General features: G+C 50.3%; 2 protein-coding genes across 2 annotated transcripts in view; both read left to right on the top strand.

Annotated features, from left to right (window-relative positions):
• The window catches only part of LOC141042987 (uncharacterized), a 37,789-nt gene extending 35,867 nt beyond the window's left edge, over window positions 1-1,922 (top strand). The window contains exon 3 of the mRNA XM_073511902.1: window positions 1,570-1,922. Coding sequence (XP_073368003.1) covers window positions 1,570-1,922 — 353 coding nt within the window. The remainder of the gene's footprint in view (window positions 1-1,569) is intronic.
• Window positions 1,923-7,647: 5,725 nt separating this feature from the next.
• On the top strand, window positions 7,648-10,666 carry LOC109752938 (GDSL esterase/lipase At4g10955). The gene is made up of 2 exons (XM_020311860.4): window positions 7,648-8,102; window positions 9,503-10,666. Exons 1-2 carry the CDS (start codon window positions 7,852-7,854, stop codon window positions 10,491-10,493), a joined length of 1,242 nt encoding a protein of 413 aa, XP_020167449.1. The 5' UTR covers window positions 7,648-7,851; the 3' UTR covers window positions 10,494-10,666.
• Window positions 10,667-13,975: the final 3,309 nt, after the last annotated feature.

The raw sequence follows: 13,975 nt of genomic DNA, 5'->3' as shown, positions 1-13,975 counted from the left end.
CTACTTGACTAGCTCGTTAATCAAAGATGGTTAAGTTTCCTAGCCATGGACAAAGAGTTGTCATTTGATAAACGGGATCACATCATTAGAGAATGATGTCATTGACTTGACCCATCCGTTAGCTTAGCACGATGATCGTTTAGTTTGTTGCTATTGCTTTCTCCATAACTTATACATGTTCCTATGACTATGAGATTATGCAACTCCCTAATACCGGAGGAACACTTAGTGTGCTATCAAACGTCACAACATAACTGGGTGATTATAAAGATGCTCTACAGGTGTCTCCGATGGTGTTTGTTGAGTTGGCATAGATCGAGATTAGGATTTGTCACTCCGAGTATCGGAGAGGTATCTCTGGGCCCTCTCGGTAATGCACATCACTATAAGCCTTGTAAACATTGTGACTAATGAGTTAGTTGTGGGATGATGCATTACGGAATGAGTAAAGAGACTTACCGGTAACGAGATTGAATTAGGTATTGAGATACCGACGATCGAATCTCGGGCAAGTAACATACCGATGACAAAGGGAACAACGTATGTTGTTATGCGGTTTGACCGAGAAAGATCTTCGTAGAACATGTAGGAACCAATATGAGCATCCAGGTTCCGCTATTGGTTATTGACCGGAGATGAGTCTCGGTCATGTCTACATAGTTCTCGAACCCGTAGGGTCCGCACGCTTAACGTTCGGTGACGATCGGTATTATGAGTTTATGTGTTTTGATGTACCGAAGGTTGTTCGCAGTCCCGGATATGATCACGGACATGAAGAGGAGTCTCGAAATGGTTGAGACATAAAGATCGATATATTGGATGACTATGTTTGGACATCGGAATGGTTTCGAGTTAGTTCGGGCATATACCGGAGTACCGAGAGGTTACCGAAACCCCCCGGGAAGTATATGGGCCTTATTGGGCCATAGTGGGAGAGAGGAGAAGGAAGCCGAGGAGGGGGCGCACCCCCCCAAGCCCAATCCGAATTGGGTGGGGGGGCCCTTTCCTTCCTCCTTCCTCCCCCTTCCTTCCTCTCCTAGTCCAACTAGGGAAGGGGGGGATCCTACTCCCGATGGGAGTAGGACTCCTCCACGACGCGCCATAGAGGGCCGGCCCTCCTCCACTCCTTTATATACGGGGGAGGGGGGCACCCCATAGACACACAAGTTGACATTGTCTTAGCCGTGTGCGGTGCCCCCCTCCACCATAATCCACCTCGGTCATATCGTTGCAGTGCTTAGGCGAAGCCCTGCGCCGGTAGCTTCATCATCACCGTTATCACACCGCCGTGCTTACGAAGCTCTCCCTCGACACTCAGCTGGATCGAGAGTTCGTGGGACGTCACCGAGCCGAACATGTGCAGATTGTGAAGGTGTCGTACTTTTGGTACTAGGATCGGCCGGATCGTGAAGACGTACAACTACATCAACCGCGTTGTCATAACGCTTCCGCTTACGGTCTACGAGGGTACGTGGACTACACTCTTCCCTCTCGTTGCTATGCATCACCATGATAGATCTTGCGTGTGCATAGGATTTTTTTTTTTGAAATTACTGCGCTCCCCAACAGTGTCGCGCTTCGCGTGCTCCCTTGTCCGGTTCCCGGTGTCGATCCACGTCTCGGAGACCCACGACTACCGCCTTCCGTCCCTGCCGCCGCCACCTCCTCCTGCTGGGACAGATTGTGATGACCCGGTTCGCCGCCTGTCCCCGGCCCCTGGCCTCGGCGACATGAGTTCCCCCCTCGACGCTTCCCTGGCACCTCGCGATGCTCTAGCTGTGGCGGCGCCGCCCGTCCCTCCGGTCGCCGGCCGCCTCCCCATCGTGGCTGGCAAGGGGTGCTGGGCCTGCACCCAGATGCCTCCCTGCCCGCGCCTTGGATCCCTGCCTCCTGAGGTTGGGCCCAGCATCACTTTTGGATAAAGCATGCACTCCTTCGTCAGCACCTGCGGCTGCTCCTGTTGTCCTGACCAGCACCCCTGTTCAAATTCCCCCGCTGACCGGTCTCCCCACCAGCTCGCACGAACCGCATCGGGTTCCACCCTCTCCGGGCTCGACACCTGGCGCTTCCGCTCTGGCCGAGGGGACTCTCGAATCTTCCCTGTCTCCGGCTCGGTCCTTGATTGGCGCAGACACCCCTCAGGCTACTTTGTCGCCTTCCCCAGCTCCCCCCTCAGACCCGCTTTTGGTTGGCACTGCCCCCGAGCCCGCCCCCACCGCTCCGCTCCTGCTTGGGGATTCCCGCGCTGACAGTGGCATCGCCACTCCGCGGCCAACCAGCCCCGAGCCATTGGCGATTCCCAACGCCGACAAGACCGACGAAGGCGCTGATCCCTAGGAAGATCTCCTCCCTGGCTAATTTTGTGGGCCACGAGGCCAATGCAGTGCCACCCCCTCCCCCACCACTAGAATTGGTCGCGTCGCCAGCTCCCCTGGCCGCTTCCGTGGGCCCCGAGGACCAAGTGGTGCCCCCAACCGCTGCATGGCCAGGTCCAATCGCTGAGTCCCTTGGCCCAGAGTGAGCCACGTCTCCCCACCCCATCTGCCGCCATGCAGGCTGCCCACGCCACCGCCCCCACACCGCTGCTGGGCTTCCTCAACTCTGTCAGCGTCGCGGTGTCACCAATTCTTGCCACCCCGGGCCCTCGTCGTGGCCGCCTAACGATCCCTCCCAACTTCACGCCTCGCCGCAGCACCCGCATTGCCAAAGCGGATCGGGGCCTGGACTCTGAAGCCAAGGCCAAGAGCATCCTCCTCCTCCACTTGAGGACCGTCTCCATCTCCGCCAGGACTGCATGGTGCCTCACCTCCTGAGCCGCCAGGACGCTCCGCAGGCTGCGCTGGAAGGCAGATACCACGCTCGGCAGGCCGAATGGCATGCGAATGTAGCTGTGAGGTGGGTCCTCGCAGCGTCCCACACACGAAGGCCAGAAGAGCTCCTGAGATGCAGCCCTGTTGAGTCCTGGGATGTCTATGCAGACGCGCAGCCCGGCATCCTCGCCTGGATGGGGAGCTGCGCCCAGTGAGCGGCGGTCGCCGCGCATGGCTCTCGCGTCTTGTAGTTCCTGAGTAGTCTTGGCAACGAACTCCTGAGCGCTGGGCGCTCCTCGCCCCGTGCCCTCCCGAGGGAGACGTGCCGCGAAGCACGCCTCCAAGTGGTGCCCGAGCGCGTCCCTCATGATGTTGGCGAGGTCTGAGGCCCTCCAGAAGAGATCCCCCGAGCCCTGCCCGAGGAGGGCGCCGGGCGCGCCTTCCTATGCAAGGGAGGGAGGCGCCCCAGGCGTGGGCGCCGATCCTTTCGCGGCACCGCTTGAGGCGCCGCTCCCCTGAGGCCCTGTGTTGAGTAGCTGCTTCTTCTTCTTGGGGTTGGCCTCAGGAGGATACTCGCCCTTGCTGCCTGGGTCTTCGATTGCTGCGGCTTGGAAGGCACGCTCGAGGGAACACACCGCGTCTCTTTCGTCGCAGGGTACCGTGATGATTCCGCCGCTTCCCGGCATTTTGAGGATGTTGTAGCCGTGATGAGTCACTGCCATGAACTTGGCCAGTGCTGGGTACCCGAGGATGGCATTGTACGACAAGCGGATGTGGGCGACGTCGAAGTCGATGAGCTCGGTGTGGTAGTTGTTGCGTTCTCCGAAGGTGGCGGGAAGGCGGACTTGCCCTATCGGCGTGGTGGAGCCGTCAGTCACTCCTGAGAAGGGCTTGGTAGGCTGAAGCTGATCGTATGACACTTGGAGGCTGTTGAACGTCTCGACGGACAGGACGTTAAGCCCTGCGCCGCCGTCGATGAGGGTCTTGGTGACTTGTACGTTGCTGATGACGGGTGAACAAAGCATTGGGAGAGCGCCAGCGGTTGCCGTGCACTTGAGATGATCCGCCGAACTGAAGGTGATCGCGCACTTGAACCACCTGAGCGGGCGCGTGGCCTCGAGCCTGGGGAGGACTACATTCACCCCACGAGCAAACTGCTTGCAGATGCGTTGAGAGGCTGGGGCTTGAGCTCCGCCCAGGATGCAGGTGATTGCACGCGGCTCTTGGAAGCCCCCAACTCCCTCGTCCTGATGGTGGTCGTCGTTCCTTCTTGGTGGTGGAGGCAGAGGAAGAAGACCGGCGTTGCCCTGAGGGCGGTCCTCGCGAGGCTGATCCCTCCAGGCGCCCTCGTGAGGCTGGTCCTGCCAACAGTCTTCGCGAGGCCGGACACGCCACTCCTGGCGCGGGCCATGGTCGTCCCAGCGTCCTCCGCCATGTCCTCCTCCTCGGCCGTAGCCCCGGTCGTTGCGCTCGGGGCGTCGACCGAAGCGTCCATCTCGAATGGCCCTGAGCTCTTGACAGTTGTTGGTGTTGTGGCTATGCACGTTGTGGAAGGCGCAGAACGGTCGGCTGCTCTTGGATGACTTAGACTGGTCTCTGCCGCACTTCGTGTATGGCTCTGCCGCGAGCACAACCACTCCCTTGCGCTTCACGTCCTTGGCCTTGGCTTTCTTCTCCTCCGGGTCAGCAGCTGGGAGCTCAAGGAGGGAAAGGCGCCCTTCATCAGCCCTTGCACACTTGGTCGCCAGGTTGAACAGCTCCAGGGATGTGCACAGCTCCTCGTGGATGGCGAGCTCCTCCTTCATCTTGATGTCGCGGACGCCATCAGAGAACGCCGAGATGATGGCCTCATCCGTCACCTTGGGGATCTTGAGGCGAACGTTGTTGAAGCACTGGATGTACTTCTAGAGGGTCTCTCCTGGTTGCTTCTTGACGCGACGCAGGTCACCCGCTGCCGGGGGGCGGTCGCGAGTGCCCTGAAAGTTGGCGACGAAGCGGTCGCGCATCTCGTCCCAGGAGGAGATCGAGCCCGGAGGTAGGTTCAGGAGCCACGAACGAGCGCCGTCCTTGAGCACCATGGGGAACCAGTTCGCCATGACTTTCTCGTCGCTGTTGGCCGCCTCGATGCTCAGCTCGTAGAGCTGCAAGAACTCTGCGGGGTCGGGGGTGTCGTCGTAGCGAGGAGGCAGATCCGGCTTGAACTTGCCCGGCCAAGCGACGCTACGGAGCTCGGGGGTGAAGGCGCGACAGCCTGCTGTGGTCACCGGGGCCCGCCGTGGAGGTGGAGCTTGATCTTGGTGCCTGCGCGCTGCCACGGCAAGTGGTGCAAGGCCCTGCCGCGGCAGGCGATCCTGACGTGGCGGTGCGGGGAGCGGTGGAGCGTTCTCTTGTGGTCGAGGAACTTCTTGACAGCTTCTTTCTTCACGCGCGGGTGCTTGGCGCAGCGGGTCGCGCTGCGGGGCCGCGCGCCTTGGCGCCAGGGCGCCGTCTTGGTGCAGAGGTGGTGGAGGCGCTCCGTGAGCTACGTCGCCCGTAGCCGGCGGTGGGTGAGGCAGCGAGAGGGACGGTGCGGGGGAGCCCCCAGCGGCGCTGACGAGCTCGGCGATGCGGTCCAGCCAGTCCGCATAGAGGTCGTCGACTGGGCGGTAACGCAGGAGCTCGTGCGCCATGAGGAGCGCGGCCCGTGGGTCCGTGGGAGCACAACGAGCGTGAGACGACGAACCGGCGGGGGTCAGCGACGGAGTGGCGGTGCGACCGTCCCGCCGCACCGAGGGGTGCAGCGAGGACGCCTGCTGCTCGTTTCCAGCCGGGGCGGTGGCAGCGTTGGCGGCGGGTGACGGAGAACGACGGGGAGGCCTGCCAACAGGAGCCGTCTGGGCGACGCGGGCGGCAAGGGCGGTCCGGCACTCAGCGCGGGCGCGACAAGCGTCCGACATGGTTGTGGTGGGGCGGCGAAGCACGGATCGACGAGAGGAAAGCTTCATCGCACCCCTACCCGGCGCGCTAAATGTCGGATTTCGGGTTCCGGCAAAACCCTCAAGGTTCGAACCCTTGGGGTGCGCACTAAGATCTCTCCTCTCCCAAGCTCTCGCGCTCCACGATCTCACGGACTAGCTCGCCGAACCCAAAGAACACGGGGACACAAGATTTATACTGATTCGGACCACCGTTGTGGTGTAATACCCTACTCCAGTGTGGTGGTGGTGGATTGCCTCTTGGGCTGAGGATGAATGGTACAAGGGAAGAACAGCCTTCTAAGGAGAGGTGTTCTTGTGCTCGGTGAACTTGTGGGTGTGAGGATGGAAAATGGAATCGATCCCCGATCCGTTACCTTCTACGGTGGTGGCTAGTCCTATTTATAGGGGCCCGGGTCCTCTTCCCAAATATTGAGCGGGAAGGGATCCCACAACGGCCAAGTTTGAAGGGGGACAGCTAGTACAGCTTATCCTGACAAAAGTAGTCTTCGCCTGCCAAAGGCTCTGGTGTGACACCGTCTTGGGCTCCACGGTGACCTCCGTCTTGCCGTCCTGCTGCTCTTGATCTCGTTGCACCGATATGGAAACCTTTGCAATGCCTCGGGACTCCTCGTCTGCGCTTGCCCCTTTAGCACCAAAGAGGAAACGAGGACGCTGCGATTTCTGGCGCCCGCCTGGCCTTGATCGTCACGGCTTACGTCACGGGAAACCTCGCGAGGTACCCCTTGCCTTGATTTCTCCGCCCCTCGCAAGCCAGCCCGGTGAGGCCGCTCCCGAGGAGGTCTTGTGTCGTCCGCCTCGCGAGGCTTGGCCCCTCGCGAGGGTCTTGAGTACTTGCTGGTGAAGATGGGTTGTACGGGTCCGCTTGGAGAGCCACGCCGTGGCTGCAGGCAGGCAAGTCTGGGGACCCCCGTTCCCAGAACGCCGACATATTTGTTCTCAAACTTTGGCCAAGAATAATAGAATATTTAATATAAGGTCGACCATGTATCATATAACGCTTAATTATCTCTGAGCATAATTAAGCTTCGATTTTGCTAGTAGGTAAAATAGAGAAAATTGCACATAGCAATAAAATATCTTATTTTTCTTTAATAATAATATAAATCAAGATTATTTAACAACATTATATGGTATCGAGCTAAAATCGAGCGAGATAGTGTTGGCTTAAGATCAACTCGTTTCTCCCTCGAGTTAATAGAACGGTCATACTTGGATCATTTCTTTGAAGATCGATCTGATTCGAGCCAAAATATGAATCAATCTCGAGAGACTCACGAGGCTCGAGCTTTTGGTCATGTTTGGTTCGGCTGTGGATTTCTAAATGCAGCTATGAAAAATCTGCTGTGGAAAAATAGCTGTGGAAAATCTGATGTAAAAAAGATGAAGGTCATTTGACAAACCAGCTGATACAGCTTTTTCAGATTTTGGCCCGCAGCGAAATCAGATTTTGGAAAGCACGTCATAGGCTGCTTCCGCTTTTGGTTCAGATTTTGGCAGCGGATTTCTGAAATCGAATTCAGCTGGGTTCGCCCTTTGGTTCAGATTCTGCTGCGCGGCAGCGGAATCCGTCGATAAAAACTGAACCAAACAGGGCCTTTATTGCAGACCTAGCATCCGGAGATTAGGGAAACGGATGGGAAGGGCGAGGGAGTTTCTCCTCCGGCCGCGAAGGTTCACCTCCTGGTCGGTGCTTACCCCCAATCTCACCTGGAATGCGTTACGTAATTTTTTTTCTAAAATCTCACCCGGAACCCTCCTCCCCAAGGGCCAAGGAGGAAGAAGGCCAGCAAGGAAAGCATACTCGTTCCCCACTTGCCCAAGCCACGCCCATCATTAAACCCCCCAGTTGCTGCTCCCCTTCCAAACATGACCGTTGGGCGCTGCCCCCCGCCGAGATCCCAGATATACCTCTTCTCCCACGCCACCACCAAGACGACGCTCTCACGAACCCCCGCCCCTACCCCTCGACGACATTCTCGTCCTCCCCCGTGCTCACGCGCCCCACGCTTGCCCTTGTCCCCGCGCGGCGAGCGGGGCGGCCGGGAGGTTTGATCTGCGCCGCCATGGCGATGGACTTGGTGTCGCCCGGGCCGGCCGCGGCGGCGGCAGGGGAGGCGAATCCGGAGGCGGTTAAGGGGGAGGAGGAGGAGGATGTGGTGATGGTGGTGGGGGAGGTCGGGGGACGGTGCGGCGGCGACGCCGTGGTGGTGGCCCCGGCCGACGCGGAGGTCGAGGGGCACCCCTACGCCTTCCACGTCTCCGGCCCGCGCAACCTGCCGCCGCCCAACTGGAGGGAGATCATCAGATCGAGTTGGTAATTTCTTTCGCTCTCGCCCTTTAATTCCATATATCTTGCAGTTTCCTTGTGCCTTAAATACAGGATTGAGACGGGGTGTGTCGGGTCACTCCGGTTTATGATGAGTTTGGCACGCGCCGTGGATTCGATGAACCCTCGGGGGGTCTGCCGAGCCCTTTGGTCTGTTGTTGAGATGGAAACGAAATTAGTTTAGGAAGTGCCGTCCGATTGCAATGCTCGTCCTGCGAATTGAAATTGCGGGGAGTTTATTGATTGATTAAATTATGAGAGCAAAATTTGCTCTCTCTTAGTTTGCTTATTATTTGCAGTATCCCGTGGTGTGATGTGCAAAATAGGTTTGCTGTACTTTTCCTGCAAGTTTAGGTTATGAAAGGACTGGAAACAAAAGATTGCCCTCCATCTCGTTTTCTGTTTCCTGGGCCACGGACGTGCACATGCTCCTCCTACCTTTCCTTAGGAACCGTGTTTTGTCTTTTGAGTACAAATAAGAAAGCACCAATTCAACCAGTTAAGTTTCCTTTAACCTACGCATCCTCCCTTGCACAGACTATGAACTAGCACGTACCTTCCTAGTTTTAAACTTTGATTTCATGTTAACCCACTTTGTTTGTGTGGCTCTTGTTTTCATGGCAATTTAGGAAGTTTTTAACCTCTGCTTCAAGTTAAGTTTGCTTCGTTGCCTAAAAAAGGACTTAAGTTATCTAGTTAACTCTGAGTAGTATGATCTTAGTATGTAAGACTGCAAGGTAAAACAGCCCAACAAAATGGGAAAGATTTGCATCATGTGATTCTTGTTGGTAATATTTGTCGCTAGTGATGTTTACAGAAAAATGGGGGGAATGGCCATAGAAGAATGAGCTTTCTGGATTATAAACTTAAAAATCAGGGGACGGGAAGGGTATCATAATCATGTAAAATGATGACCAACGGAAATCCACGTTGCATATTCCTGCTAAGACTTATGTTGGCATGGAAGGAACACCAGCTTACAGGGCTTTTGGGGGCAAATTATATTGGAAATGAACATAACTGAAGTCTGTAGGGAATAGGCGAAACATCATCACTGCAAAACTGTAACTTGTTGCTATATATATATTTTATGAGAGGCCAGCCTGATACCATTGTCAAGTGCCCATATCAAACAGGATTTATGTTCCTTTTCTCGTAATTTTAATGAACTATTACTTCAACAAATGAAGTTCTGGACTCTGAAACGCTTGAAGCCTGATACCAATGTTGAAGTGCCCATTTCAAACAGGATTTATGTTCCTTTTCTCGTAATTTTAATTAACAATTACTTCAACAAATGAGGTTCTCTGGACTCTGAAACACCTACTTTACTTAGACATTCCCACATGAGGTATATGTAACATTTTCTCCTAATGCCTGATTTGCAGGAAGGATCCAAATTACAAAAGGATGGTAATGGCATGCTTCATTCAGGCAGTGTACCTTCTTGAAATAGACAGGCAAGATCAGAAAGGAGAGGAGGATGGCCTTGCTCCAAAATGGTGGAAGCCCTTCAAGTACAAGGTCACACAGACACTAGTTGATGAGAGAGATGGCTCCATATACGGCGCCGTCCTTGAGTGGGACCGGTCTTCTGCATTGTCTGATCTTATCCTCCTAAGACCAAGTGGCGCACCAAGGGCCGTGCTAGCTCTCCGAGGAACATTGCTGCAGAAACCTACAATTAAAAGAGACCTACAGGACGATCTACGTTTCCTGGTTTGGGAGAGCTTAAAAGGATCAGTGAGATATGTTGGCGCTTTAGAAGCACTGAAGGCTGCAGTTGAGAGATTTGGGAGCGCAAATGTTTGCGTCGCAGGGCACTCGTTGGGAGCTGGCTTTGCCCTTCAGGTATGCAAAGATCTCGCCAAGCAAGGAATCTTCGTAGACTGCCATCTGTTCAATCCACCTTCTGTTTCACTTGCCATGAGCCTAAGAAGCATGAGCGAGAAGGCCAGTCACCTGTGGCAGAAAGTGAAGGCAAGCCTGCCATTGAAGGAAGAAGCAGCGCTTGACTGTGCAAAAGATGAGGGCAGCATCAAGAAGAGACTACGTGCAGAGAAGAAATGGGTGCCACACTTGTATGTGAACAACAGTGACTACATCTGCTGCCACTACAATGCTCCCTCTTCCTCCGGACCCGACGGTGGTCCGGATGAGCAGCAGCAGCAGCGCAAGGCGAGTGAGATTGCTGGCGATGTGGTCGCGAAGCTCTTCGTCACGTCGTCGAAAGGCCCACAGAAGTTCATGGAGGCGCACGGGCTGGAGCAATGGTGGTCGGATGGGATGGAGCTGCTGGCCGTGTCTGACAGCAAGCTTATACACAGGCAACTGAAGTCTCTATACTCGTCCACAGCAGTACCACCTACAAAGTCATAGGGGGATGGCTGTTTCAAGGGTAGTTAGAAATGCTCTTTCTAATCGGTTTATACCTCAACTGAAACCCCTCGAGATGTTTCGTTATGGCCATGGTCGAATTATTCGTATAGGTTAATGTTGATCAAACGGATATGTAAGAATACTGTGGGCTAATAATAAATCCATTTAAGTAATTTATTTCTAGGTAATACTGAAAATTATTACTTTATACTCCCTCCGTTCCTAAATATTTGTCTTTTTAGAGAAATCAAATGGACTACCACATTTAAGTAATTTATTTCTAGGTAATACTGAAAATTATTACTTTATACTCCCTCCGTTCCTAAATATTTGTCTTTTTAGAGAAATCAAATGGACTACCACATACGGATGTATATAGACATATTTTAGAGTGTAGATTCACTCATTTTGCTCCGTATGTAGTCACTTGTTGAAATATCTAGAAAGATAAATATTTAGGAACGGAGGGAGTATATTCCAATGTACAATTGCATCTGTTGTCAGGATAATATCCATGTTCGCATGCTCTCCCCCGGAACCCAAGTTTTGTAACTTGTTGCTCTGTAGCATGCCATTTTTTTTTTTTTTGAGGGAATGCAGCATGACTAGTGAAGAGAGAGAGGGAGGAAGGCCCCAAAACGCTAAAATTTGCAGGTTGCTGACAAAGAACTTATGCATAAGTACAGTCCCCCGTTTGTTTTCGTAATGACTGATTTATTATTTTTGGTTAAGTAGATTTTACCTGTCATGCGCAAAAAAAAGAGAATATACCTGCCCTTTTTTATGGGATTCAATTTTTTTTAGGGATCCAAGGGATTCATTTTACAGAAAAATAAGGTAAAAGATTTTACCTGATCTGCACAAAAAATTGTAGGATTTACCTGCCTTTTTAAATGCATAAGTACAGTCCCCTGTTTGTTTCGTAATGACTGATTTATTATATTTGGTTAAGTAGATTTTACCTGTCGCGCGCAAAAAAATATTGTAGAATTTACCTGCCCTTTTTTTATGGGATTCAAATTTTTTTAGGGATCCATGGGGTCCATTTTACAGAGAAAAAGGTAAAATATTTTACCTGTCCTGTGCAAAATAATGTAGAATTTACCTGCCCTTTTTTATGAGATTCAATTTTTTATAGGAATCCATAGGATTCATTTTATAGAAAAAATTTAAAAATGAAAAAACAACTGAAAAAAGGTAAAAGAATTTACCTGTCCTGCACAAAAGAAATTGTAGAATTTACCTGCCCTTTTTTTATGGGATTCGATTTTTTTTAGGGATCCAAGGGATTCATTTTACAGAAAAATAAGGGAAAATATTTTCGAAAAAACTAACGCCCACACGTGTGGCATGTTGCACATCGCCCACACGCCTCCATCACCACTCATTTTGCCACGTATGAACAGATGACATCAGCAGAAATCTTTTTGATTTTCGGCTTAAAATGTTTTATCTCCTAATTAAAAAATCAAATTAGAAATCCGTTTTCATCATTAAAACCGTCTCGACGAGATCTTCAAAACTAGACTCCATGTTGATATGTTTCGATGAATTTTTTTTCTGCCCAAAAGTTGCCATGATGTTTACATTCTAATTGCCATAGTGCTTAAACTAAAGTTGCCATGTGGCAATTTTAGTTTGTAGGGCATGTCAATTTTAGTTTTTTGATGATGGCAATTCCAGTACTTTGACCATAATTTTTTTTTTATGAATCATGGTAATTTTAAGTGCATGTATCATGGCAATTTTAGTTTATGGTTCATGGCAAGTCTAGTTTATTAATTCTCCATTTTATAATATGTCAAAATTTACTTTGAAATGTAGAAAAAATAACTCAAACATATCATGGCAACTTCATTGTAAACATCATGGCAATTCACGTGCAATAGACATGGCAACTTTTAACCCTAAAAAAATTCATCAAAATATATTGATATGAGACCTAGTTTTGAAGATCTCGTCGCGAGGGATTTAATGGTGAAAACGGATCTTCAATTGGATTTTTCATTTAAGAGATCAAATATTTTAAAAACTGAAAATCCAAAAAGATTCCCACATGCATGAATGCGGTGACGTGGCGCAGTCTCTGTGTTATAGGGCGTGTGGGCGGTTTTGGCTCCCATTACACGTGTGGCCGTTAGCATTGTCCAAGATTTTACCTGTCCTGCACAAAAAATTGTAGGATTTACCTGCCTTTTTTTATGCATAAGTATAGTCCCCTGTTTGTTTCGTAATGATTGATTTATTATATTTGGTTAAGTAGATTTTACCTGTCCCGCGCAAAAAAAATTGTAGAATTTACCTGCCCTTTTTTATGGGATTCAAATTTTTTTAGGGATCCATGGGGTTCATTTTACAGAAAAAAGGTAAAAGATTTTACCTGTCCTGTGCAAAAAATTGTAGAATTTACCTGCCCATTTTTATGAGATTCAATTTTTTATAGGAATCCATGGGATTCATTTTACAGAAAAAAAACTAAAAATGAAAAAACAACTGAAAAAAAGGTAAAAGAATTTATCTGTCCTGCACAAAAGAAATTGTAGAATTTACCTGCCCTTTTTTTATGGGATTCAGTTTGTTTTAGGGATCGGTGGGATTCATTTGACAGAAAAAAAAGGTAAAAGATTTTACCTGTCCTTTGCAAAATATTGCAATATTTACCTGCCCTTTTTTTATGGGATTAAGATTTTTTTAGGGATCCATGGGATTCATTTTGCAGAAAAAAGGTAAAAATGAAGGGATTCATTTGACAGAAAAAAGGTAAAAGATTTTACCTGTCCTCTGCAAAAAAATTGCAGTATTTGCCTGCCCTTTTTTTTATGGGATTAAGATTTTTTAGGGATCCATGGGATTCATTTTACAGAAAAAAGGTAAAAATGAAAAAAAAAATCTGAAATTTACTTTTAAATGTAGAAAACAATAACTGAAACATATCATGGCAACTTCATTATAAACATCATGGCAATTCACGTGCAATAGACATGGCAACTTTTAACCCGAAAAAAATTCATCAAAATATATTGATATGAGACCTAGTTTCGAAGATCTCGTCGCGAGGGATTTAATGGTGAAAACGGATCTTCAATTGGATTTTTCCTTTAAGAGATAAAATATTTTAAAAACTGAAAATCCAAAAAGATTCCCACATGCATGAATGCGGTGACGTGGCGCAGCCTGTGTGTTATAGGGCGTGTGGGCGGTTTTGCTCCCATTACACGTGTGGGCGTTAGCATTGTCCAAGATTTTACCTGTCCTGCACAAAAAATTGTAGGATTTACCTGCCTTTTTTATGCATAAGTACAGTCCCCTGTTTGTTTTGTAATGACTGATTTATTATATTTGGTTAAGTAGATTTTACCTGTCCCGCGCAAAAAAATATTGTAGAATTTACCTGCCCTTTTTTATGGGATTCAAATTTTTTAGGGATCCATGGGGTTCATTTTACAGAAAAAAGGTAAAAGATTTTACCTGTCCTGTGCAAA

Source organism: Aegilops tauschii, chromosome 3, assembly GCF_002575655.3.
Source record: "Aegilops tauschii subsp. strangulata cultivar AL8/78 chromosome 3, Aet v6.0, whole genome shotgun sequence".
Classification (NCBI taxonomy): Eukaryota; Viridiplantae; Streptophyta; class Magnoliopsida; order Poales; family Poaceae; genus Aegilops; species Aegilops tauschii.
Note: the sequence above shows the minus strand (reverse complement) of the source record. Positions and strands in the feature narration are given on the sequence as shown.